Raw genomic sequence first — 27,133 nt, forward strand, 5'->3', positions numbered from 1 at the left:
TCAGGGCAGCACTCAAAGCAATGAGGAGAATGCATGAAGATTCTCAATGAGAATGTGATTCAGGCAGATCACAAATTATGATCCCCTCAGATTATTTAAAGATAATCCAAATAAAGTTTTGAAAATTATGCAGGGGTAGATTTTGGGGAAATGCGCTTACTGCTGAGATGGTCTTGAAAAATTCGTGGTCAGGCTAGGCCTGGTATCATCCACTCTACTGTTTAGATATTTAATCTGTAGATATCATCACTTTGTTTTGTAGAAGTCAGGCAGTGAATCTGATATACTAAGTGAGATGGAAGAACAAAAGATGGAAGAAATGACAATCAGAGAGTTCATCAAGAGTAAGTCTTCACATTGAAGCAATTTTCACCAGATGTGTGACTCTTCCTTCATCATGCTTTTTGTCTATCAAACCAGCAGTTGATTTCTGTACTTCCTGCTGTAATTTGTGTCGTCTGTGCTCTGGTTTGTGTACACTGCTGTGACGTGTATGTTCAGCTCTGGTTTGTGTGCTCACTGCTTGGTTTGTGTATTTTCTGTTGTTTGAGTATTTTGAACTGAATTTGTGCATTTTCTGCTGTGATTCCCTATTTTAGTTTGTGTATTCTCTGCTCTGGTTTGAGTACTCCCTGTGTATTCTCTGCTGAATTTGAGCATTTTCTACTCTTCTTTGATGATCTGCTTTGTCTTGTGTATTGTCTGCTCTGGTTTGTGTATCTTCTGATTTGGTTTATGTACGCTGTGCTCTGGTTTATGTATTTTCTGGTTTGGTTTATGTACGTTGTGCTCTGGTTTGTGTATTTTCTGATTTGGTTTATATACGCTGTGCTCTGGTTTGTGTATTCCCTGTTCTCATTTGTGCAATCTCTGTTGTAATTTATTTATTTGCTGCTTTGGTTTTGTGTATCCTGCTCTCATTTGTGTATTCTTTGTAGTATAAGGGTTAACTGAATGTGAATGCTAATCCATAGGACACATGATGATGTGCCATTGACGTCAAGCAGTTGTGTGTGAGATACTGTAGGGAGTAAATGGGCAGCTCAGAGGGGCGATGTACCTTCCTTTTAACTCACTATGTACAGACTATAAATAGTGTAAGTAAACTAGTTTTCAGGTAGATACCCTGATACACCTGTGGCTTTTTCTTGCTAAAGTCCTGATCTAGCATGCTCTACAACATGGTAGCAGCGGTGGTGGCAACAATTTAATCCGTTGTACATTCTACAGCATTCTCTGCTGTGATTTGTGAACTCCCTACTCTGGTTTATGTGTTCTTTGACCTAGTTTGTTTATTTTCTGCTGTAATTTGTGTATTGTCTGCTGAATTTGTGCATTTCCACCCTGCTTTGTGTGTTCTCTACTATGATCCTCTGCTGTGATTTGTGTATTCTTAGCTGGATTTTATATATTCTCTGGTTTTGTATTCTGTGCTGTGATTTGCGTATTCTTCACATTGTACTCTGCAATGACCTATGTATTCTCTGCTTTTGTTTGTGTATTCTCTGCTGTGATTTGTGTATTATCAGTTCTGGTTGTGTAACCCCTGCCCTGCTTTGTGTATCCTATGCTTTGCTTTGTGTATTCTCTACCTTGTTTTTATACTCTCTGATCTAGTTTGTGCACTCTCTACTGAAGTTTGTGTGCTCTCTCCTGTGATGCATGCATTTCTATTCTGCTTTGTACATTCCCTGATGTGATTTGTGTATTCTGTGCTCTGGTTCCTGCATTATCTGTTGTTATTTCTGTATCCTGTGCTCTGATTTGTGCACTCCCTACCCTGGTGTGTGGGTTCGCGACGAGGTTTGTTTAATTTCTGCTGTGATTTTTTAAATTCATTTATGGGATGTGGGCTTCACTGGCTGGGTCAGACATTTATTACCCATCCTAGTTGCCCTTGACAAGGTTGTGGGGACCTGCCACCTTGAGCTGCTACAGTCCATGAGGTGTACGTACACTCACAGTGCTGTTAGGGAAGGAGTTCCAGGATTTTGACCCAGTGACAGTGAAGGAACAGCGATATATTTCCAAGTCAGGATGGTGAGTGACTTGGAGGGGAACTTCAAGATGGTGGTGTTCCCGCCTATCTGCTGCTGGAGATGGTCATTGCCTGGCACTTGTGTGGCATGAATGTTACTTGCCACTTGTCAGCCCAAGCCTGGATATTGTTCAGTTCTTGCTGCATTTGGACATGGACTGCTTCAGCATATAAGGAGTCGTGAATGGTGCTGAACATTGTGCGATCGTCAGCGAACATCCCCATTTCTGACCTTATGATGGAAGAAAGGTCATTGATGAAGCAGCTGAAGGTAGTTAGGCCAAGGACACTACCCTGAGGAACTCCTGCAGTGATGTTCTGGAGCTGAGATGACTGACCTCCAACCACCACAACCATCTTCCTTTGTGCTAGGTATGACTCCAACCAGTGGAAAGTTTGTCCCCTGATTCCCATTGACTCCAGTTTTGCTAGGGCTCCTTGATGCCACACTCAGCCAAATGTGGCCTTGATGTCAAGGGCAGTCATGCTCACCTTAGCTCTGGATTCAGCTCTTTTGTCCATTTGTGAACCAAGGCTGCAATGAGGTCAGGAGCTGAGTGGCTCTGATGGAACCCAAACTGGGTGTCAGTGAGCAGGCTATTGCTAAGCAAGTGCCGCTTGATAGCACTGTTGTTAACCCCTTCCATTATTTTACTGAAGATCAAGAGTAGACTGATGGGGTGGTAATTGGCCGGGTTAGAATTGTCCTGCTTTTTGTGTGCAGGACATACCTGGTAGATGCCAGTGTTCTAACCGTACTGGAGCAGCTTGGCTAGGGGCACAGCAAGTTCTGGAGCACAAGTCTTCAGTATTATTGCTGGAATATTATCAGGGCCCATAGTCTTTGCAGTATCCAGTGCCTTCAGCTGTTTCTTGATATCACTTGGACTGAATTGAATTTGCTGAAGACTGGCATCTGTGATATTGGGGACCTCTGGAGGAGACCGAGGTAGATCATCCACTCAGCACTTCTGGCTGAAGATTATAGCAAATGCTTCAGCCTTATCTTTTGCACTGATGTGCTGGGCTCCCCATCATTGAGGATGGGGGTATTTGTGGAGCCTCCTGCTCCAGTGAGTTGTTTAATTGTCCACCACCATTCACGAATGGATGTGGCAGGACTTAGATCTGATCTGTTGGTTGTGGGATCACTTAGCTCTGTCTATCACTTGCTGCTTATGCTGTTTGGCATGCAAGTAGTCATGTGTTGTAGCTTCACCAGGCTGACATCTCATTTTTAGGTATGTCTTGTGCTGCCCCTGGCATGCCCTCCTGCACTCTTCATTGAACCAGGGTTGATCCCCTGCCTTGATGATAATGATAGAGTGGGAATATGCCGGGCCATGAGGTTACAGATTATGTTCGAGTACAATTCTGCTGCTTTTGGCCCACAATGCCTCACGGATGCCCAGTCTTGAGTTGCTAGATCTGTTTGAAATCTATCCCATTTAGCACAGTGGTGGTGCCAGACGACACGACGGAGGGTATCCTCAATGTGAAGGTGGGACTTCATCTCCTACTGATACAATCATGGACAGATGCATCTGCAGCAGGGAGATTGGTGAGGATGAGGTCAAGGATGCTTTCCCCTGTTGTTGGTTCTCTCACCACCTGTTGCACACCCAGTCTAGCAGCTGTGCCCTTTTAGGACTCGGCCAGCTTGGCCAGTAGTGGTGCTACTGAGCCACTCTTGGTGATGGATGTTGAAGTTCCCCAGAGTACATCCTCTGCCCTTGCCACCCTTAATGCTTCCTTCAAGTGCTGTTAAACATGGAGGAGCACTGATTCTTCAGCTGAGCAGGGCCGGTACGTGATAATCAGCAGGTTTACTTGCCCATTTGTGGCCTGATGCCATGAGACTTCATGGGCTCCAGAGTCGATGTTGAGGACTCCCAGGGCAACTCTCTCCCACTCCTGACTGTATAACACTGTGCCTCACTTCTGCCCTGCTGGTGGTGGTGGTGTTTGTGATATTGTCTGTAAGTTATGAGTATGAGATGTTCGCAAGGACAATTTTATTGTCCTTGGGCTGAGTTGTCATTTCCGGTTTCATTCCTTTTTTGAGGTTTTGATACCATGTTGCTATGTGTCTGGGTTCACATGACTAGGCCAGGACAGCAGATTTCTTTCCCAAAAGGGCATTAGCATTAATGACCCAGATGGGTTTCTACAACAATTGACAATGGTTTCATGATCATCATCAGACCTTCAATTCCAGATTTTTATTCAATTCAAATTCCACCACCTGTTGTGGCGATATTCGAGCCTGGGCTCCCCAGAGCGTTACAGTGGATTACTAGTCCAGTAACAATACCACTACACCATCACCTCCCCTGTGTATTTTTTTGCTGAATTTGTGCATTTCCACTCTGCTTTTTGTGTTCTCTACTGTGATCCTCTACTCTGATTTGTGTATTCTCTGCTCTGGCTTGTGTGTGTTCTGTTCAGGTTTGTGTTTTCTCTGCTGGGGTGTACCCTCTGCTCATGGTTATGAATTCTCTGCTGTGATTTGTGCATTTTTTGCTCTGGTTTGTTGTATTCTCTGCTTTGATTTTTATACTCCCTGCTCTGGTTTGTATACTCTACTGTGATGTATGCATTTTCTGGTCCTCTTAGTGTTTTCTCCGGTGTGTATTCTCTGCTCTGGATTGGGTATTCTGTGATTTTTGGATGCTGCTCCAGTTTGTGTAATCTCTGCACTGGTTTGTGTAGTTTCTGCACAGTTTTGCATATTCTCTGCTCTGATTCATGTATTCTCTGCTGTAATTTGTATCCTCTTTGTTCTAGTTTGTGTATTTTCTGCTCTGGTTTTATGTAAAATCTGCTGTGATTTATGTATTCCCTACTGTGTATTCTCTGTTACTTCATGATTTGTGTATTCTCTGCTCTGGTTTTTGTATTCTGTACTCCAGTTTGTGTGTTCTCTGACCTGTTTGTTTACTTTTTGCTGTGATTTGTGTATTGCCTATTGAATTTGTGCATTTTCTCCTCTGCTTTGCATGCTCTGTACAGTTATTCTCTGCTTTGGTTTGTGTACCCTGGTTTGTGCACACTGCTCTGGTTTGTGTAATCCATGTTTCTCTATGTTTATGTTTTCTCTACTCTGCTCAAACTTGTTTATTTTCTGTGCTAGTTTGCATTGATAAGTATTTACTCTGCCCACTTTGATTTGTGAATTCTCTGTCTTGATGCATTGGAGATATTATTCGGCCCATTGTGGCTGTTGCAGCTTTCTGCATGTGAAAGTCAGCTAGTCACTCTCCCCTCCCTCCATTCCTGCAATTTTCTCCTCTTCAGAATCACTGTGAGGCAGACTGGGAGAAATGTGAAGCAGACAAGGATAAATGTGAGCAGACCAAGAGGAATGTGAAGCAGGTCAGCATCACTGTGAAGCAGACCGGGAGGAGTGTGAAACAGGTCAGCACCACTGTGAAGCTGACTGGGAGGAGTGTGAAGCAGGCCAGCGTCACTGTGAAGCAGATCGAGAGGAGCATGAAGCCGATCAGGATCACTGTGAAGCCCACTGCAAGGAGTGAGAAACTGGTCGGAATCACTGTGGAACAGACCAGCATTACTGTGAAGCAGATCAGTTTCACTGGGTAGCAGATCAGGTTCACTGTGAAGCAGACCGGGAGGAGTGTGAAGCAGGTCAGGGTCACTATGAAGCAGGCTGGGAGGAGTGTGCAGCAGGTCAGGGTCACTATGAAGCAGGCTGGGAGGAGTGTGCAGCAGGTTAGGATCACTATGAAGCAGACCGTGAGGAGAGTGCAGCTGTTCAGCATCATTGTGAAGCAGACCGTGAGGAGTGTGGAGCAGCTCAGCATTATTGTGAGGCAGACTGGGGGGAATGTGAAGCAGGTCAGTATCATAGTTACATCAGCTGGGAGGAGTGTGAAACAGACCATCAGTACTGTGAAACAGATCGTGAGGAGTGTGAAACAGACCTGGAGCAGTATGAAGTACGTTGGAGTAGTAAGAAGCAGACCCGGGAAGGGTGTGAAGCAGACAAATATCATGGTGAAGCAGACTGGGAGGAGCGTGAAGCAGGTCAGGGTCATTGTGAAGCTGACCGGGAGGACTGTGAAGCAGGTCAGCATCACTGTGAAGCAGACTGGGAAGAGTGTGAAGCATGTCAGGTTCACTGTGAAGCAGACCGTAATGAGTGTGGCACAGGTCAGGGTCACTGTGAAGCAGACCGGGAAGAGTGTGAAGCAGGTCTGGATCACTGTGAAGCAGACCGGGAGGACTGTGAAGCAGGTCAGGATCAGTATGAAGACTGTTACGCATATGGAGCAGGTCAGGATCACTGTGTAACAGACCAGGAAGAGTGTGGAGCAGGTCAGGGTCACTGTGAAACAGACCAGGAAGAGTATAGAGCAGGTCAGGGTCACTGTGAAGCAGACCGGGAGGAGTATGAAGCAGGTCAGGATCACTGTGAAGCAAACCGGGAGGAGTGTGAAGCAGGTCAGGATCACTTGTGAGGCAGACCGGGAGGAGTATGAAGCAGGTCAGGATCACTGTGAAGCAAACCGGGAGGAGTATGAAGCAGGTCAGGATCACTGTGAAGCAGACCGGGAGGACCGTGAAGCAGGTCAGGATCAGTATGAAGCAGACTGTTACGCGTATGGAGCAGGTCAGGATCACTGTGTAACAGACCAGGAAGAGTGTGGAACAGGTCAGGGTGACTGTGAAACTGACCAGGAAGAGTGTAGAGCAGGTCAGGGTCACTGTGAAGCAGATGGGGTGGAGAGTGAAGCAGGTCTGGATCACTGTGAAGCAGACCGGGAAGATTGTGAAGCAGGTCAGGATTACTGTGAAGCAAGACCATAATGAGTGTGGTGCAGGTCAGGATCACTTGTGAGGCAGAACGGGAGGAGTAAGAAGCAGGTCAGGATCACTGTGAAGCAAACCGGGAGGAGTATGAAGCAGGTCAGCATCACTGTGAAGCAAACCGGGAGGACCGTGAAGCAGGTCAGGATCACTGTGAAGCAAACCAGGAGGAGTGTGAAGCAGGTCAGGATCACTGATGACAGAGAGAATAGAACTCAAACTATGACATCACATGATGGCCATGTGTTGATTGGATCGTGAATATTGTAGCTTTGTTTCCCTTTCTCCAAAGTTAGGAAGTTAGTCTAAGAAGCTGACAAATTAAGGATTTACATTTTCCTTTGATAATAATAGTTAAATAAAGCATTTCAATTAAGTTCCCTATATTTAAGTGACAACAAAAGAAAAGTGAATAGTTGATGAGTCCTCATTTTTTTAAAGCAGTATGCATAGCATTAAGGCAGGGCAGCTTTGACTCCTGAAGTGCACTTCCTGTTCCTTGTAGGATCTCCAGGACATTTCCTGTATCTTGGATAGCCAAATGTGTAGGAAGTGATGTCAGATGCTGCAGCTCAAGCTTCGTGGATAGCCAGGATATTGAGAGCTTCGTGGATGTGGTCACCTCTCAACTGCAGAGTCTACAGGGAAATGGAGAATGGGTGAACCCCAAGCAGTCAAGCAGAAATAGGCAGGTACTGCAGTCCATGGCCTGTGGCAGGCTCAACTGTTCAGGGGAACACAAAGTATACTGGAAGAGCAATATCAATAGTTAGGGGAACTGACAAGCATTTTTGCAGATACGAATCCAGGACAACATGTGCCAGGGTCAAGGATGCCACTGAATGGCTGCAGAGGAACCTAAGGGAAGAGAGTGAACAGCCAGCAGTCATGGTCCATGTTGGTACCAATGATCACGGTGATACTGACCTCCTTCACACTCAGAATTTAGGGAGTTACGTCAGAAATTAGCAGGCAGTATCTCAAAACTAGTGATCTCCAGATGATTCACAATACCTTGCACAGGTGAATATAGAAATTTAAGGATGGAGCAGATGAATGCATGGCTCAAGTGATGGTGCAGAAGGGAGAGCTTTAGATTTTTGGGACATTGGGACCAGTTCTGGGGAAGATGGGACATGTACAGGCCGGATGCATTGCACCTAAACAGAGCCAGGACTGATTTTCTTGCTGGGTGATTTGCCAGTAATACTGGGGAGGGTTTAAACGAACCTGGCAGGGGTGTGGGAGCCAGGAGCTAAAACTAGAGAGGAATACCAGGTGCACAGAATATTGGGAAAGTCAGATAGTACTAGAGTAGGAAATAGTAAGATGTTAGGTGGGTTCAATGTGAGGGGGAAAGTGATAAAGTCTGAATCAGGGTTACTGTGTATGTATGTGAATACACTGGGTGAGGTTAATAAGATTGGTGAGTTGCAGATAGCATAATAGAGACATGGCTCAAAAAAGGGCTGGGCTTGGTGTTAAATATTCCTGGATACAAGTGTTCAGGAAAGATAGGAAAGGAAAAAAAGGGGGAGAAGTGGCAGTATTGATAAAAGAGAGTGTTACTATGCTGGAGAGAAAGAATATCCCAGAAGGGTCAAGGATAGAATCTATTTGGGTAGGGCTAAAGGAAAAAAGGAGACAGTTACATTGCTCGGTGTAGCCTAAAGGCCACGAGCAAGTGGGAAAGAGGAACAAATTTGCAAGGAAATTACAGAGAAGTGCAAGAATTATGGAGTAGTTATAATGGGGGAATTTAATTATCAGAATATAGATTGGGATAGTGACAGTGTGAAGGGCAGAGAGGGGCAAGGGTTCCTAGAGTGCATTCAGGAAAATTTTCTACATCACAATGTTTCCAGTCCAACAAGAAAGGAAGCATTACTAGACGCGATTCTTGGGAATGAGGTGGGTCAAGTGGATCAAGTTTAAGTAGGAGAACATTTAGATGACAGCAATCATTGTATCATAAGGTTTAGGTTGGCTGTGGAAAAGGACAGGGAACAATTCAGAATAAAAATAATTGACTGGGGGAATGTCAACTTCAGTGGAGTAAAAATGGACCTGGGCCATTGTTCCCTCAGTTGGGGGAGATGGCGGTGTATTAGTTACGTCTCTGGACCAGTAACCCAGAGGCCCAGGCTAATGCTAGAGAAAAATCACTAGAGAAAAAGTACTGAACAAACTATTGGGATTAAAGGGTGACAAGTCCCCAGGACCTGATGACCTACGTCCCAGTCTTAAAGGAAGTGGCAGCAGAGACAGTGGATGCATTGGCTATAATATTCCAAAATTCCCGGATTCTGGAAAGGTTCATGTGGATTGGAAAAATGTTAATATAATACCCTTATTCAAAAAGGTGGGATTGGGGGGGGGGGGGGGGCAAGGCAGAAAGTAGGAAACTATAGACTGATTAGTTTAACGTCTGCCGTTGGGAAATTGTTGGAGTCCATTATTAAGGAAGTAGTAATGGGGCATTTGGAAAGTCAAAATGCAATCCATCAGAGTCAGCATGGTTTTGTGAAGAGTAAATCGTGTTTGACTAATTTACTAGAGTTCTTTGAAGATGTGACAAGCAACGTGGATAATGGGAATCCTGTAGATGTAGTATATCTGGACTTCCAAAAGGCCTTTAATAAGGTGCTGCACAAAAGATTAATACACAAGATAAGATCACACAGAGTTAGGGGTAATACATTAGCTTGGATAGAGGATTGGCTAACCAACAGAAAGCAGAGAGTCGGGACAAATGGGTCTTTTTCTGGATGGCAAGCTGTGACTAGTGGGGTGTCACAGGGTTTGGTCCTTGGGCCCTAACTATTTACAATCTATATTAATGACTTGGATTCAGGGATAGAAGGTACTATAGCTAAATTTGCAGATGACACCAAAATAGGTGGGAAAGTAAGTTACAATGAAAAAATAAGAAATTTACAAATGGATATGGACAGGTTAGGTGAATGGGCCAAAATTTGGCAGATGGAGTATAATGTGGATAAGTGTGAGGTTATCCATTTTGGTCAGAAGAATAAAAAGGCAGCTTATTTTCAGAATGCTTCAGTGCAGAGGGATCTGGGTGTCCTCGTGCATGAATCGCTGAAAGCTAGTATGCAGGTACAGCAAGTAATAAGGAAGGTAAATGGAATTTTGGCATTTATTGCTAAAGGAATAGGGTATAAAAATAGGGAAGTGTTGTTGCAACTGTACAAGGCATTGGTGAGACTGCACCTGGAGTACTGTGCATAGATTTGGCCCCCTTACTTGAGGAAGGATGTAGTTGCACTGGAGACGGTTCAGAGGAGGCTCACTAGATTGATTCCAGAGATGCGGGGCTTGTCTTATGAGGAGACATTGAGCGGTTTAAGCCTATACATGCTAGAGTTTAGAAGGATGAGAGGAGATCTAATTGAGGTTTATAAGATGTTAAAGGGGATAGGCAAAGTAAACGTGGAGCGGATGTTTCCCCTTGTGGGGCATCCTAGAATGAGAGGCCATAGTTTTAGGCTAAGGAGTGGTAGATTTAAATCAGAGATGAGGAGGAATTACTTTCTCAAAGGGTCGTGAATCTGTGGAATTCACTACCTCAGAGTGCAGTGGATGCTGGGACACTGAATAAATTTAAGGAGGAGATAGACAGATTTAGTAATGGGTTGAAAGGTTATGGGGAGAGGGCAGGAAATTGGAGTTGAGGCCGAAATGAGATCAGCCATGATCATATTGAATGGCGGGTCAGGCTCGAGGGGCTGAATTGCCTACTCCTGCTCCTCGTTCTTATGTTCTTATGTTTTTATGTTCTGGGGACATGAGTTCAAATCCTACCACAGCAACTGGTGGAATTTAAATTCAATTAATTAAATCTAGGATTGGAAGCTAGTCTCAGTATTACTATCACCAATTGTTGTAAAAACTGGTTCACTATTGCCCTTTAGGGAAGGAAACCTGCCGTCCTTACCTGGTTTGGCCTACATATGACTCCAGACCCACAGCAATGTGCTTGAATCTTAACTGATCTCTGAAATGGCCTAGCAAGTCACTCAGTTCAAGGGCAATTAGGGATGGGCAACAAATGCTGGCCTTGCCAGTGTTGCCCACATTCCCATGAAAGAATAAACAAAACTTTAAAAATTTGAATCAAAGATTAGCAGGCAAAACTGTGACTGAGCAATGGGCTGCTTTTAAAGAAGAGATAATTCATGCACAGTCAAGCTATATTCACACAAAGAGAACGGTAGGGCAAACACAGCCAGATCTTCCCTGATGACGAAAGATATAGAGATTAAAATGAAGCGGAGAAAGTGTGCATATGACAGATATCAGGTGGGTAATACAATTGTGAACCAGGCTGAACATAGAAGGTTCAGAGAAGAATTGAAAAAGCAGATAAGAGACGGAAAGAGAGACTATGAGAAGAGATTGGCAGTTAGCATAAAAGAGAATCTAAAACTCTTCTATAGGCATCTAAATAGTAAAAGGGTGTTAAAACGAAGAGTGGGACCAGTTAAGGACCAAAAAGGGGATTTGCACATGGAGGCAGGGGGTTTGGTTGCGGTATTAAATGAATACTCTACACCTGTCTTTACCAAGGAAGAAGATGTTACCCAGGTAATGGTGAAAGAATAAGTAATTGAGACACTTGAAGGATTTAAATTTGATATGGAGGAGATATCGGAAAGGGTGTCTGTACTTAAAGTTGATAAAGTACCAGGACCATATGAGATACTTTCAAGGATACTGATGAAATGAGAGTGGAAATTATGGAGGCACTAGTCATAATTTTCCAGTCTACTTTAGATTCAGAGGTAATATTAGAAGACTGGAAAATTTAAATTCAGTGAATAAATCTGGAATTGGAAGCTCATCTCACTGATAGTGACCATGGAACTAAGCTGTTCCAGGACAGCTGTAATTCCAGCATCTACCCGACAATGTGGAAAATTGCCCAGCTATGCCCTGACAGCAGAAAGCAAGGCAATCCAACCCAGCCAATTACTGCCACATCAGCCTACTCCCAATTATTAGCAAAGTGATGGAAGGGGCAGTCAACACTGTTACCCCAGCAATACTCACTGACACTCAGTTTGGGTTCTGCCAAGGCCACTCAGCTCCTGACCTCATTAATGCCTTGGCTTGAACATGGACAAAACAGCTGAACTCAAGAGATGAAATGAGAGTGACTGCCCTTGATTTCAAGGCAGCAATTGACCGACTGTGGCTTCAAGGAGCCCTAGCAAAACTGGAGTCAATGGGAATCAGGGGGAAAACTCTCCGCTGGTTGGAGTCATACCTAGCACAAAGGAAGATGGTTGTGGTTGTTGGAGGTCAATCATCTCAGTTCTAGGACATCACTGCAGGAGTTCTTCAGGGTGGTGTCTTAGGCCCAACCATCTTCAGCTGCTTCATCAATGACCTTCCTTCCATCATAAGATAAGAAGTGGGGATGTTCGCTGATGATTGCACAATGTTCAGCACCATTCACGACTCCTCAAATACTGAAGCAGCCCATGTCCAAATGCAGCAAGACCTGGACGACATTCAGACTTGGGCTGACAAGTGGCAAATATAATTTGTTCCATACAAGTGACAGACAATGACCACCTCCAGCAAGAGAGAAACTGACCATCTCCCCTTGACATTCAGTGGCATTACCATTGCTAAATCCCCCACTATCAACATCCTGGGGGTTACCATTGACAAGAAACTGAACTAAACCAGCTGTATAAACCCTGGCTACAAGACCATATCAGAGGCTGGAAATTCAGTGGTGAGTAACTCACCCCCTGACTCCACAAAGCCTGTTCACCATCTACATCCCCTTGCTTGGATGAGTGCAGTTCCAACAACACTCAAGAAAAGCTCAACACCATCCAGGACAAAGCAATTCGCTTGATTGGCACTCCATCCACCAGCTTAAACATTCACTCCCTCCACCACCGACTCACAGTGGCAGCAGTATGTACCATCTACAAAATGCATTGCAGGAATTCACCAAGGCACCTTAGCACCTTCCAAACCCACAACCACTAACACCGAGAAGAACGAGGGCAGCAAATACATGGGAACACCACCACTCGGAAGTTGCCCACCAAGTCACTCACCATCCTGACTTGGAAATATATCACCATTCCTTCACTGTCGCTGGGTCAAAATCCTGGAAATCCCTTCCGAACAGCACTGTGGGTGTACCTACACCACATGGACTGCAGAGGTTCAAGAAGGCAGCTCACCACCACCTTCTCAAGGGCATTTATTACAATTGCCACTGTCTAAGAGAGCTTCAAAACTCTATTACCCTCTCTGTGTTGAAGTGTTTCCTGATTTTACTCCTTAAAGGTCTGGATTTATTTATTTCCTGTCCGATTTCTGTTTTCCTTCTTCAGCATTGGTTTGTGTATTCTCTGCACCATAGTCATTTGTTTTTCTTGTTCTGCTCTAATTTGTGTATTTATATACTCTCTGCTCTGTTTTGTGTAATCTCTGTTCTGCTTTGCATAATCTCTACTCTGCTTTGTGTACTCTGCTCTGATTTGTGTAATTTCTGCTCTGTTTTGTGTTGTCTCTGCTTTGTGGATTCTGCTCTGCTTTATGTACTTCCTATGCTTTGTGTATCCTCTGCTCTGCTTTGTGTACTGTCTGCTCCACTTTATGTACTGCCTGCTGTGCTTTGTGTACTCTCTGCTCTCCCTGCTATGTTTTGTGTACTCCCTGCTATGTTTTGTGTACTCGCTGCTATGCTTTGTGTAATCTCTGCTGTGCTTTGTGTAATCTCTGCTCTGCTTTGTGTACTCTCTGTTCTGTGTATTCTCTGCTCTGCTTTGTGTATTCTCTGCTCTCCATATGTACTCCCTGCTATGCTTTGGGTACTCTCTGCTTTGCTTTGTGTATTCTCTGCTCTGCTTTGTGTATTCTCTGCTCTGCTTTGTGTTCTGGTTTGTGTACTCTCTGCTCTGCTTTGTGTATTCTCTGCTCTGCTTTGTGTTCTCTGTTCTGTTTTGTGTACTCTCTGCTCTGCTTTGTGTATTCTCTGCTCTGCTTTGTGTATTCTCTGCTCTGTTTTGTGTTCCTTCTGCTCTGCTTTGTCCAGTCTCTGGTCTGCTTTGTACAATCTCTGCTCTGCATTGTGTTCCCTCTGCTCTGCTTTATCCAATCTCTGCTCTGTTTTCTCCAATCTCTGCTCTGTTTTCTCCAATCTCTGCTCTGTTTTCTCCAATCTCTGCTCTGCTTTGTGTATTCACTGCTCTGCTTTGTGTACTCTCTGCTCTGCTATGTGTATTCTCTGCTCTGTTTTTTGTATTCTCCGCTCTGCTTTGAGTACTCTCTGCTCTGCTTTGTATACTCTCTGCTCTGCTTTGTATACTCTCTGCCCTGGTTTGTGCATTTTCTGCTCCAGTTTGTGTACACCCTGCTCTGCTTTGTGTATTCTCTGCTCTGCTTTGTGTACTTTCTGCTCTCGTTTGTGAATACCTTGCTCTGGTTTGTGTGCATCCTTCTCTGGGTTGTGTACTCTCACGCAGAATCACAGAATCACACAGTGCAGAAGAGGCCCTTCGGCCCATCGAGTCTGCACTGGCATGTGAGAAACACCTGGCCTACCTACCTAATCCCATTTACCAGCACTTGGCCCACAGCCTTGAATGTTATGACATGCCAAGTGCTCATCCAAATAGCCAAGTGGTTATGGTACTGGGTTTGTAACCCCAAGATCAAGAGTTCAAATCTCACCATGGCAAACTATGAAACAATGTAACTTCATCTGAAACAGATGGAAATGTGTTTGTACTTGAAAGAATTACTTTTTAAAGGATGTGAGGCAACCCGTCTCCACCACCCTCCCAGGCAGTGCATTCCAGACCATCACCACCCTCTGGGTAAAAAAGTTTTTTCTCACATCCCCCCTAAAGTTCCTGCCCCTCACCTTGAACTTATGTCCCCTTGTGACTGACCCTTCAACTAAGGGGAACAGCTGCTCCCTATCCAGCCTGTCCATGCCCCTCATAATCTTGTACACCTCAATCAGGTCACCCCTCAGTCTTCTCTGCTTCAAAGAAAACAACCCAAGTCTATCCAACCTCTCTTCATAACTTAAATATTTCATCCCAGGACACAACCTGGTGAATCTCCTCTGCACCCCCTCCAGTGCAATCACATCCTTCCTATAATGTGGCACACAGTACTCCAGCTGTGGCCTCACCAAGGGCCTATACAACTCCAACATGACCTCCCTACTTTTGTAATCTACGCCTCAACTGATAAAGGCAAGTGTCCCATATGCCTTTTTCACCACCCCACTAACATGCCCCTCCGCCTTCAGAGATCTATGGACACACACACCAAGGTCCCTTTGTTCCTCAGAACTTCCTAGTGCTCTGTCATTCATTGCATACTTCCTTGTCAAATTACTCCTTCCAAAGTGTATCACCTCACACTTTTCAGGGTTAAATTCTATCTGCTACTTATCTGCCCATTTGACCATCCCGTCTATATCTTCCTGTAGCCCACGACACTCAACCTCACTGTTAACCACCTGGCCAATCTTTGTGTCATCCGCAAACTTACTAATCCTACCCCCCACACAGTCATCTATGTCATTTATATAAATGACAAATAATAGGGGACTGAGCACAGATCCCTGTGGTACGCCACTGGCACTGGCTTCCAGTTACTAAAGCATCCTTCTGTCATCACCCTCTGCCTCCTACAACTAAGCCAATTTTGAATCCACCTTTTCAAATTACCCTGTATCCCAAGTGCATTTGCCTTCTTTATAAGTATCCCATGTGGGACCTTGTCAAAGGCTTTGGCGAAATCCATATAAACTACATCAATTGCACTGCCCTCATCTACACACCTGGTCACCTCCTCAAAAAATTCAATCAAATTTGTTAGGCATGACCTCCCTCTGACAAAGCCATGCTGACTATCCCTGATCAAACCATGCTTCTCCAAGTGGAGATAGATACTCTCCTTCAGAAATTTCTCCAGTAGTTTCCCTACCATTGACATGAGACTCACTGGCCTGTAGTTCCTTAGCTTATCTCTACAACCCTTCTTAAATAGCAGAACCACATTAGTTGTTCTCCAGTCCTCTGGCACCTCCCCTGTGGCCAGAGAGGAATTAAAAATTCTCTGTTCTGGTTTGGGTATAAAGCTTCCTCTGATTTTTCTGAACCCTTCAAACTTGGGGAGAGAGAGGTTAAAAAACAGTGTATTATCTGCTTCCATTGGTTAATATTTTGCTCTGCTGAGTTTTGTGCAGTCTCTGCTCCATTCTGAGTTGTTCATTCACAGCCTATTTAATTTATGACTTGCTCTTATGTAGGTTGTCTCTGATTTTTATATTCTCTGCCTACAGTGTTTCCCAAAATGATTGTCAGGCTGCTGCTGAATCCATTGTTTATCGTTGTCGTGCTTGCTCAGTGCAGCTTTTCTTCAGTGGTCGCTGGTCTCTCAACGTACCTCAATAAATTCCTGGAAAAGCAGTACTCCACGACAGCTTCCTATGCAAACTTCCTCATCGGTGAGTGGAATCGTATGAATCTCTGCAACAAGATGTGATAAATTAATCAATATTCAGTGTCATTCACAGAGTCCAAATGTTTGTTAGTTCCAACTTGGCTCACTGGCTTCCAAATGCCCTCTCTGATTTTAAACAGGCAGAATCTTGGTCTAGATCTTCTTCTGAGGATCAGAGAACTCCTATTCTGAAACTGATAAGACAAAAAAATACACATTTAGCTTCCTCTGATTTTCCTGGACCCTTCAGACACAGGGAGAGAGAGGTTAAAAAACTGAGACTTTGGGACAGAGAGGTTAAAACAGTGAGACTTTGGGACAGAGAGGTTAAAACAGCGAGACTTTTGGACAAAGAGGTTAAAACAGCGAGACTTTGGAAGAGAGAGGTTAAAACAGCGAGACTTTGGGACAGAGAGGTTAAAGCAGCGAGACTTTGGGACAGAGAGGTTAAAACAGCGAGACTTTGGGACAGAGAGGTTAAAACAGCGAGACTTTTGGACAGAGAGGTTAAAACAGCGAGACTTTGGGACAGAGAGGTTAAAACAGCGAGACTTTGGAGCAGAGAGGTTAAAACAGCGAGATTTTGGGACAGAGAGGTTAAAACAGCGAGACTTTGGGACAGAGAGGTTAAAACAGTGAGACTTCGGGGGCAGTGATACTTCAGGATAGAGAGTTGAAAAGGGCGATACTTGGGCGAGAGAGGTTAAAAAAGCGAAACTTCGGGAGAGAGAGGTTAAAACAGAGATACATCGGGATTGAGAGGATAAAACAGCCATACTTCAGGAGAGAGAGATTAAAAGAATGAGACTTCACGACAGAGAGGCTAAAACAGCGAGACTTCAGGACAGAGAGGCTAAAACAATGAGGCTTTGAGAGAAAGGTTAAAACAGCGAGACTTTGGGAGAGAGGGGTTGAAACAGTGAGACTTTGGGACAGAGGGGTTAAAACAGTGAGTCTTTGGGAGAAAGCGGCTAAAACAGCGAAACTTTAGGAGAGAGGGGTTAAAACAATGAGGCTTTGGGAGAAAGAGGTTAAAACAGCGAGACTTTGGGAGAGAGGGGTTAAAACAGCGAGACCTTGGGAGAGAGGGCTTAAAACAGCACGACTTTGGGAGAGAGAGGTTAAGACAGTGAGACTGTGGGGGAGAAAGAGGTTAAAACAGCGAGACTTTGGGAGAGAGGGATTAAAACAATGAGGCTTTGGGAGAAAGAGGTTAAAAGAGCGAGACTTTGGGAGAGAGGGTTTAAAACAGCGAGGCTTTGGGACAGAGAGGTTAAAATAGTGAGTCTTTGAGAGAGAGGGGTTAAAACCGCGAGACTTTGGGAGAGAGAGGTTAAGACAGCGAGACTTTGGGAGAGAGAGGTTAAAACAGTGAGACTGGGAGAGAGAGGTTAAAACAGCGAGACTTTGGGAGAGAGAGGTTAAGACAGTGAGACTGTGGGGGAAAGAGAGGTTAAAACAGCGAGACTTTGGGAGAGAGGGATTAAAACAAAGAGGCTTTAGGAGAAAGAGGTTAAAACAGCAGGACTTTGGGAGAGAGGACTTAAAACAGTGAGGCTTTGGGAGAGAGGTTAAAATAGTGAGTCTTTGAGAGAGAGGGGTTAAAACCGCGAGACTTTGGGAGAGAGGGGTTAAAGCAGCGAGACTTTGAGAGAGAGGGGTTAAAACAGCGGAACTTTGGGAGAGAGGACTTAAAACAGCGAGACTTTGGGAGAGAGAGGTTGAGACAGCGAGACCTTGGGAGAGAGAGGTTAAAACAGTGAGACTTTGGGAGAGAGGGCTTAAAACAGCGAGACCTTGGGAGAGAGAGTTAAAACAGCGAGACATTGGGAGAGAGGGGTTAAAACAGCAAAACTTTGGGAGAGAGAGGTTAAAACAGTGAGAATTCGGGACAGAGAGGTTAAATGAGCGACACTTCCGTACAGAGAGGTTTAAACAGAGACACATTGGGAGAGAAAAGTTAAAACAGCGAGACTCTGGGAGAGAGAGGTTTAAGCAGAGCAACATCGCAGAGAGCAGTTAAAACAGCGAGACTCCGGAAGAGGGAAGTTAGAACAGTGAGACTTCAGGAGAGAGAGAGGTTAAAACTGAGACTTGGGGAGGGAGGGAGGTTAAAACAGCGAGGCTTCAGGACCGAGAGGTGAAAGGAGCCAGACATCAAGAGAGAGAGAGGTTAAAAGAGTGAAACTTACAAAGAGAGAGTTTTAAACAGCAAGCATTCAGGTGAGAGATGTTAAGACAGAGAAACATCGGGAGAGAGAGGTTTAAATAGAGAAACTTCAGGACAGAGTGAGGTTAAAACTGTGAGACTTCGATGGAGAGAAGTCAAAACAGCGAGACTTCAGGAGAGAGGTTAAATCAGTGAGACTTTGGGACAGAGAGGCTAAAACAGTGAGACTTTGGGACAGAGAGGTTAAAACAGCGAGACTTTGGGATAGAGAGGTTAAAACAGCGAGACTTTGGGACAGAGAGATCAAAACAGTGAGATTTTGGGACAGAGATTAAAACAGCGAGACTTTGGGACAGAGAGGTTAAAACAGCAAGATTTTGGGACAGAGAGGCTAAAACAGCGAGATTTTGGGACAGAGAGGTTAAAACAGTGAGACTTTTGGCCAGAGAGGTTTAAACAGTGAGACTTTGGGAGAGAGGGTTAAAACAGCGGGACTTTGGGAGAAAGAGGTTAAAACAGCGAGACTTTGGGGGAGAGGGGTTAAAACAGTGAGACTTAGGGAGAGAGAGGTTAAAGCAGCGAGACATCGGGATTGAAATGATAAAACAGCAATACTTCAGGACAGAGAGTTGAAAGCAGTGATACCACAGATAGAGAGTTGAAAAGGGTGATACTTGGGGGAGAGAGGTTAAAAAAGCTAAATTTTGGGAGAGAGAGCTTAAAATAGAGAGACATCAGGATTGAGAGGATAAAACAGCGATACTTCAGGAGAGAGGTTAAAAGAATGAGACTTCATGACAGAGAGGTTGAAACAGAGAGTCTTCAGGAGGGAGAGAGATTAAGTCAGTGAGACTTCGGGAGTGAGAGATTAAAATAACGAGACTTCGCAAGAGAGAGGTTAAAACAACGAAACTTCGGGACAAAGAGGCTAAAACAATGAGGCTTTGTGAGAGAGAGGTTGAAACAGCGAGATTTCGGGAGAGGGGACAAATCAGGGACAGTTCAGGACTGAAAGGACAAAACAGCCAGCCTTTGGGTGAGAGAGGTTAAAATAGTGAGACTTTAGGAGAAAGAGGTTTAAACAGCAAAACTTCAGGACAGAGTGAGGTCAAAACAGCGAGAAGCTGGGAAAGAGAGGTTAAAAAAGTGAGACTTCAGGGGAGAGAGATCAAAGCAATGAGAATTTGAGACAGAGAGGTTAACATATGGAGAATTTAGGACAGAGAGAGGTTAAAACAGCGAGTCTTCGGGGAAGAGAAGTTAAAACAGCGAGACATCGAGACAGAGAGATTAAAACAGCGAGACTGGGTGGGAGGGGTTAAAACAGTGAGAATTTGGGTCAGTCTGGTTAAAACAGCAAGACTTTGGGTGTGAGGGTTAAAACAGTGAGACTTAGGGACAGAGAGGTTAAATGAGTGACACTTCCGTACAGAGAGGTTTAAGCAGAGACACATCGGGAGAGAAAAGTTAAAACAGCGAGACTCTGGGAGAGAGATGTTTAAACAGAGCAACATCGCAGAGAGCAGTTAAAACAGCGAGACTTCGGAAGAGAGAAGTTAGAACAGTGAGACTTCAGGAGAGAGAGGTTAAAACAGTGAGACTTCGGAAGGGAGAGGTTAAAACAGATAGACTTTGGGAGAGAGGTTAAAATAGCAAGACATCAGGAGAGGGGGTTAAAACAGTGAGACTTCAGGAGAGAGAGGTTAAAACTGGCATACTTTGGGACAGAGAGGTTAAAACAGTGAGATTTCAGGGGAGTGAGGTTAAAACAGTGAGAGGTGGGGAGAGGGACAAAAGAGCGAGACTTTGGGACAGAAAGATTAAAACAGCGAGATTTTGGGGAAGAGACATTTTAATAGCTAGGTGTCAGGACTCAGGTTAAAATATCGAAATGTCAGGACGAAGAGGTTAAAACAGCGAGACTTCTGGAGAGATGTTGAAACAGCGAGACTTTGGGAGAGAGAAGTTTAAACAGAGACTTCAAGACAGAGAGAGGTTAAAACTGTGATCCTTCGAGACAGAGAGTTTAAAACAGCGAGACTTCAGGAGAGACAGGTAAAAACAGTGAGACTTTGGGTGTGAGGGGTTAAAACAGTGAGACTTCGGAACAGAGAGTTTAAATGAATGACACTTCAGTACAGAGAGGTTTAAACAGAGACACATCGGGAGAGAAAAGTTAAAACTGCGAGACTCTGGGACAGAGAGGTTCAAACATTGAGATTTTGGGAGAGAGAGTAGTTAAAACAATGAGATTTCGGGGGAGAGAGGTTAAAACAATGTGATTTCGGGGGAGAGGTTAAAACAATGAGATTTCGGGGGAGAGAGGTTAAAACAGTGAGATGTGGGGAGAGAGACATAAAAGAGCGAGACTTCGGGACAGAAAGATTAAAATAGAGAGATTTTGGGGGAGAGACATTATAAGAGCGAGGTGTCAGGACACATGTTAAAATATCAAAACGTCAGGATGAAGAGATTAAAACAGCGAGACGTCTGGAGAGACGGTCAAACAGCGAGACTTCAGGAGAGAGAGGTTAAACAGCAATCCTTCGGGAGACAGAGTTTAAAACAGGGAGACGTCGGAAGAGAGAAGTTAAAACAGTGAGACTTGAGAGAGAGAAGTTAAAACAGCGAGACTTCGGGAGAGAAGGTTTAAATAAGGGAGACCGGGAGAGAGGTTAAAACAGAGAGACTTCAGGAGAGAGAGTTTAAAACAGCGAGACTTCGGGGGAGAGTTTAAAACAGCGAGACTTCAGGAGAGAGAAGATAAAGCAGCAAGACTTTGGGAGGGAGAGGTTAAAATAGAGACTTTGGGAGAAAGAGATTAAAGCAGAGACACTTCGGGAGAAAGAGGTTAAAATAGAGAGACTTTGAGAAAGAGAGGTTAAAACAGAGACACTTTGGGGCAGAGAGTTTAAAACAGCGAGATGCTGGGAAAGAGAGGTTAAAAAAGTGAGACTTCAGGGGAGAGAGATCAAAGCAGTGAGACTTTGGGAAAGAGAGGTTAAAACAGCGAGACTTCGGGAGACAGAGAGGTTAAACAGCATGACTTCAGATCCAAGAGGTTCGAACATTGAGATGTTGGGAGAGAGAGAGATTAAAACAGTGAGACTTTGGGGAAGAGAGTTTAAAACAGCGAGATTCAGGAGAGAGAGGTTAAAACAATGAGACTTCGGGACAGAAGGGTTAAAATAACAAGGCTTTGGGACAGAGATGTTAAAACAGCGAGACTTCGGGGAGAGACATTATAAGAGTGAGAAGTCAGGACACAGGTTAAAATACCAAAACTTTGGGACAAAGAGGTTAAAACAGTGAGACATCAGGAGACAGTTTCAAACAGCAAGATTCAGGGAAGACAGAGGTCAAAGTAGTGAGTCTTTGGGGCAGAGAAGTTAAAGCAGCAAGACTCCGGGAGAGGTTAAAATTGAGAGATTTCAGGAGAGAATGGTTAAAACAGCGAGACCTCGGGGGAGAGAGGTTAAAACAGAGAGACTTTGGGAGAGAGTGGTTAAAACAACGAGAATTCATGACAGTGATTTTTAATAAGACAGACTTTGACAATAAACAGCTGAGAGGAGCCAGCAGTTTTAGTTTTTAAAAAACAGTAAACATTGTCTTCACAGGAAAAACATAAATTTATTGGCTGGTGAGTAAATGCTCCTAGCGAGATGTGTATATAAATGAAAATTAGAAATGTCAATTTTTAATATTTTTTAGTGTTAATGGTCTATTTTATTACTGTGGTTTAAAATAGTATACTAAATGTTGGTTAGGGGAGGCACTAAATAAAACTAAAAATTTGTAATTGAATATTTAAATGAAATTAACCAGTGGATTAGCTAATTGTAACACATTAATGATGGCTTGACAAGTGATGTGTTGTGACTGCAGAATTTGAGAGTTTCTGGACGTCAGTGTGATCCAGGGCAAACACGTCTGCAGTAAGGTTCTGCATCTTGAGAAGTTTCAGCACAGTCTCATTGAGCTGGAGGCGGGCTCCAGGGACTGTGATACATCAGGGAGAGGGAACATTACCTAGCTACTTTGTATCAGGAGGCTGTCACACCACTTATGATAGGGTCTACTTTTTTGGTCAGTGGTCAGGGATTGGAGGGTGTGACTGCAAATGATGCAGATAAAGGGAGCCAGAAGACAGGAGTGCAGGAGCCTTAGCCTTTGCAATTGTCCAATAGGTGTGAGGTCCTTTTGGCTTATTTGGATGAGAGCAGGGGCTATAGGGTGGGTGAGTGAACTGACCAAGGCACTGTGCCAAAAGTGCTGAACATAGTACTCCAGGTAAAGTCTGACCAAAGCTCAGCTGAAGCATCACTTCCACCTCTTTGTATTCCAACATCCGTGAGATGCATCCCAGCATTGCATTCATCTTTTTAATTGCTTTAAATGCCTGTTTACTAATTTGAAATATTTTGTGTACTTGGATTCCCAGATCCCCCTGCAGCTCCACTGCCCCTAGATTCTCTGATTTGCCTCTTTTGGATAGAGAGGGCATGACCTCACACTTTGCTGCATTGAACTGCACTTGCCAATAGTATTGTCCATTCACTTAATCTGTCCATGTGTTTTTGTAATATCCTGAACTATTTACTATCCTCCTAATTTTATTTCACCCTCAAGTTTAGATGTGTAAAGACACAGAGTCATTTATGGCACAGAAGGAGGCCATTTAACCCATCGACTCTATTCTGGCTCTCGACAGAGCATGCCGGTCATTCCCACTGCCCTGCTCAATCCCTGTTGCCCTCCAGATTTACATCCTTCAAGTGGCCATCCAATTTTCTTTTGAAGTCATTGACTGTTTCTGCTTCCACCACCGCCGTGGGCAGCAAGTTCCTGGTCAGGGAACTATAGGCCAGTGAGTCTCATGTCAGTGGTAGGAAAACTAATGGAGAAAGTTCTGAAGGAGAGTATCTATCTCCACTTGGAGAGGCAAGGTTTGATCAGGGGTAGTCAGCATGGCTTTGTCAGAAGGAGGTCATGCCTAACAAATTTGATTGAATTTTTTGAGGAGGTGACCAGGTGTGTAGATGAGGGTACAGCAGTTGATGTAGTTTATATGGATTTCACCAAAGCCTTTGACAAGGTCCCACATGGGAGACTTATAAAGAAGGCAAATGCACTTGGGATACAGGGTAATTTGATAAGGTGGATTCAAAATTGGCTTAGTTGTAGGAGGCAGAGTGTGATGACAGAAGGATGTTTTAGTAACTGGAAGCCAGTGCCAGTGGCGTACCACAGGGATCTGTGCTCAGTCCCCTATTATTTGTCATTTATATAAATGACATAGATGACTGTGTGGGGGGTAGGATTAGTAAGTTTGCGGATGACACAAAGATTGGCCAGGTGGTTAACAGTGAGGTTGAGTGTCGTGGGCTACAGGAAGATATAGACGGGATGGTCAAATGGGCAGATAAGTAGCAGATAGAATTTAACCCTGAAAAGTGTGAGGTGATACACTTTGGAAGGAGTAATTTGACAAGGAAGTATGCAATGAATGACAGGGCACTAGGAAGTTCTGAGGAACAAAGGGACCTTGGTGTGTGTGTCCATAGATCTCTGAAGGCGGAGGGGCATGTTAGTGGGGTGGTGAAAAAGGCATATGGGACATTTGCTTCTATCAAACGAGGCATAGGTTACAAAAGTAGGGAGGTCATGTTGGACAAAAATAGAATTACCTGGAAAAACTCAGCAGGTCTGGCAACATCGGCGGAGAAGAAAAGAGTTGACATTTCAAGTCCTCATGACCCTTCAACAGAACTAAGCGAATATAAGGAGAGGGGTGAAATATAAGCTGGTTTAAGTGCGGGGGGAGAGAAGTGGGGAGGGTGTGGTTGTAGGGACAAGCAAGCAGTGATAGGAGCAGATAATCAAAAGATGTCACAGACAAAAGAACAAAAGAACACAGAGGTATTGAAGGTAGTGATATTATCTAAACGAATTTGCTAATTAAGAATGGATGGTAGGGCACTCAAGGTACAGTTCTAGTGGGGGTGGGGTGGAAAGACTAGTGGGGCATAAAAGATTTAAAAATAATGGATATAGGTGGGAAAAGAAAAATCTATATAAATTATTGGAAAAAACAAAAGGAAGGAGGAAGAAACAGAAAGGGGGTGGGGATGGAGGAGGGCATTCAAGATCTAAAGTTGTTGAATTCAGTATTCAGTCTGGAAGGCTGTAAAGTGTCTAGTCGGAAGATGAGGTGCTGTTCCTCCAGTTTGCGTTGGGCTTCACTGGAACAATGCAGCAAGCCAAGGATAGACATGTGGGCAAGAGAGCAGGGTGGAATACTGTGTGCAGTTCTGGTCACCACATTATAGGAAGGATGTGATTGCACTGGAGGAGGTGCAGAGGAGATTCACCAGGATGTTGCCTGGAATTAAAGATTTAAGTTATGAAGAGAGGTTGGATAGACTTGGGTTGTTTTCATTGGAGCAGAGAGGTGACCTGATCGAGTTGTACAAGATTATGAGGGGCATGGACAGGGTGGATTGGGAGCAGCTGTTCCCCTTAGCTGAAGGGTCAGTCACAAGGGGACATAAGTTCAAGGTGAGGGGCAGGAGGTTTAGGGGGGATGTGAGGAAAAACCTTTTTACCTAGAGGGTGGTGATGGTCTGAAATGCACAGCCTGGGAGGGTGGTGGAGTCAGGTTGCCTCACATCCTTTAAAAAATACCTGGATGAGCACTTGGCACATCATAACATTCAAGACTATGGGCCAAGTGCTGGTAAATGGAATTAGGTAGGTAGGTAGGTCAGATGTTTCTCACGTGTCGGTACAGACTCGATGGGCCGAAGGGCCTCTTCTGCACTGTGATTCTGTGATTCTGTAATCATCTCTTGCTCCACATAAAAATTTCCACCTCATATTCTCCCTGCATCTCTCGCCCAACACCATATTTCCTGGTCCTTGTACTATCAGCTAATGGTAACAGATTTTCCTTGTTACCTTATTCAAACCTGTCATAATCTTGCACACTCCTCCCAAATCCCCCCTCAGTTGCCTTTGCTCCAAGGAAAATAACCCCAGCTTCTCCAGCCAGCCTTGTAACCAAAATCCACTGTCCTTGGAACTATCCTGGTAAATCTCCTTTGCACCCTCACTTTTTAAATTGTGGTGACCAGAACTGGACACAAAACTCTAGTTGGGGCCTAACCAGAGCTTTATAAAGGCCCAGCATAACTTCCCTGCTTTTGTATTCAATACCTCAATATTCCAGATGCTTTGCTAACTACTCTGTCAATATGTCCTGCCACCTTCAAATCGATGCACATGAAGCCCCAGGTCCCTCTGTCCATTCACACTCTAGAACTGTGCCATTAAGTCTCTATTGTCCCTTCCAATCTGTTCTGCCAAAATGCATCACCACACAGTTCTCTATATCAAATTCCATCTGCCATTTGTTTGCCCATTCTGCTGGCAATTTGAATCATCCTCATTGTTTGCCACTCCTCAAAGTTTGGTCTCATCGGCAAATTTTGAAATTCTATTCTGCATTCTCAGATCCACGACATGATATATCGCAAAAAAAGTAGGGATTCTTGCACTGAGCATTGAGAAGCACCACTGTCTACCACCCTCCAGTCTGAATAAATAATCATTTACCAGAACTTGCTGTTTATGTCCTTAAGCCATTTTTTTTATCTAACTGGATACTGACACTCCTATCTCAAGAACTTCAATTTTGTTAACCAGCCTTTTATTTGGTACTTTGTTGAACATCTTCTTAAAGCTCATGTAGACAACATCCACCACATTCCCTTCATTAACTATCTCTAGACTTCATTAAAAACTCAATTAGATTAGTCAAGCATGATCTGATTTCTAAAAATCTGTGTTGGCTCTGCTTCATTAACTCAAACTTCCAAGTACCTGTTGATTTTCTCCCTTTAATTATTGGTTCTACAACCTTACACTATTGATGTTAAGCTAACTGGCCTATAGTTGCTAGGACTGTCCTTACACCTTTTCTTGAATAAGGATGTCACATTTGCCACTCTCCAATACTCAGGCACCTCCTCATATCTAGGGAAGATTGGAAGATCATGGTAAACACTTCTGCTGTCTCCACACCACTTCCTTTAGCAACCTGGAATATGAGGCATCTGGACCAGGTGATTAATCCACTCCAAGCATATCCTGCCTTTCCAGTAGCTCCTCCCTCAATTTTCACCCTATTCATTGCTTCTCGTATCTCTGCTTCTACTCATATCTTGTCAAATTCCTCTTTCTTAGTACAGACCGAGACAAAGTCCACATTAAGCAGTCCAGTCTTGTCCTACGCTTCTAAGTATCTATCCCCTTCTTGTTCCTAATAGGACTCAATCCACCTCTTACTATTTTCATACTGTAGCAGATTTTTGAATTCCCTTTTATGTTGACTGCCATTCTTTTCTCATATTCCCTCTTCATCGGTCTATTTTTTTTTACCTCACCTCTTAACCTATGCATTCGACCTGGTTCTTAGTTGATGGATTCACCTGACATGCATCGCATCCCGCTTATTCTTGTTTCACCATAATTTCTATCTCCCTCATAGTCTAAGGAGCCTTCTTTTTGGTTCCCCTTTC

The 27,133-nt window shown here is 44.1% G+C and overlaps 1 protein-coding gene across 6 annotated transcripts in view; it reads left to right on the forward strand.

Moving 5' to 3' along the window:
• Window positions 1–27,133, forward strand: part of slco2a1 (solute carrier organic anion transporter family, member 2A1) — a 344,648-nt gene that overhangs the window by 232,731 nt on the left and 84,784 nt on the right. For all 6 annotated transcript variants that reach the window (XM_041216217.1, XM_041216234.1, XM_041216224.1 and 3 more), the window contains 2 exons: window positions 263–344; window positions 16,221–16,385. In XM_041216217.1, the coding sequence (XP_041072151.1) occupies window positions 263–344; window positions 16,221–16,385 (247 nt within the window). The remainder of the gene's footprint in view (window positions 1–262; window positions 345–16,220; window positions 16,386–27,133) is intronic.

Source organism: Carcharodon carcharias, chromosome 2 (assembly GCF_017639515.1).
Source record: "Carcharodon carcharias isolate sCarCar2 chromosome 2, sCarCar2.pri, whole genome shotgun sequence".
Lineage (NCBI taxonomy): Eukaryota > Metazoa > Chordata > Chondrichthyes > Lamniformes > Lamnidae > Carcharodon > Carcharodon carcharias.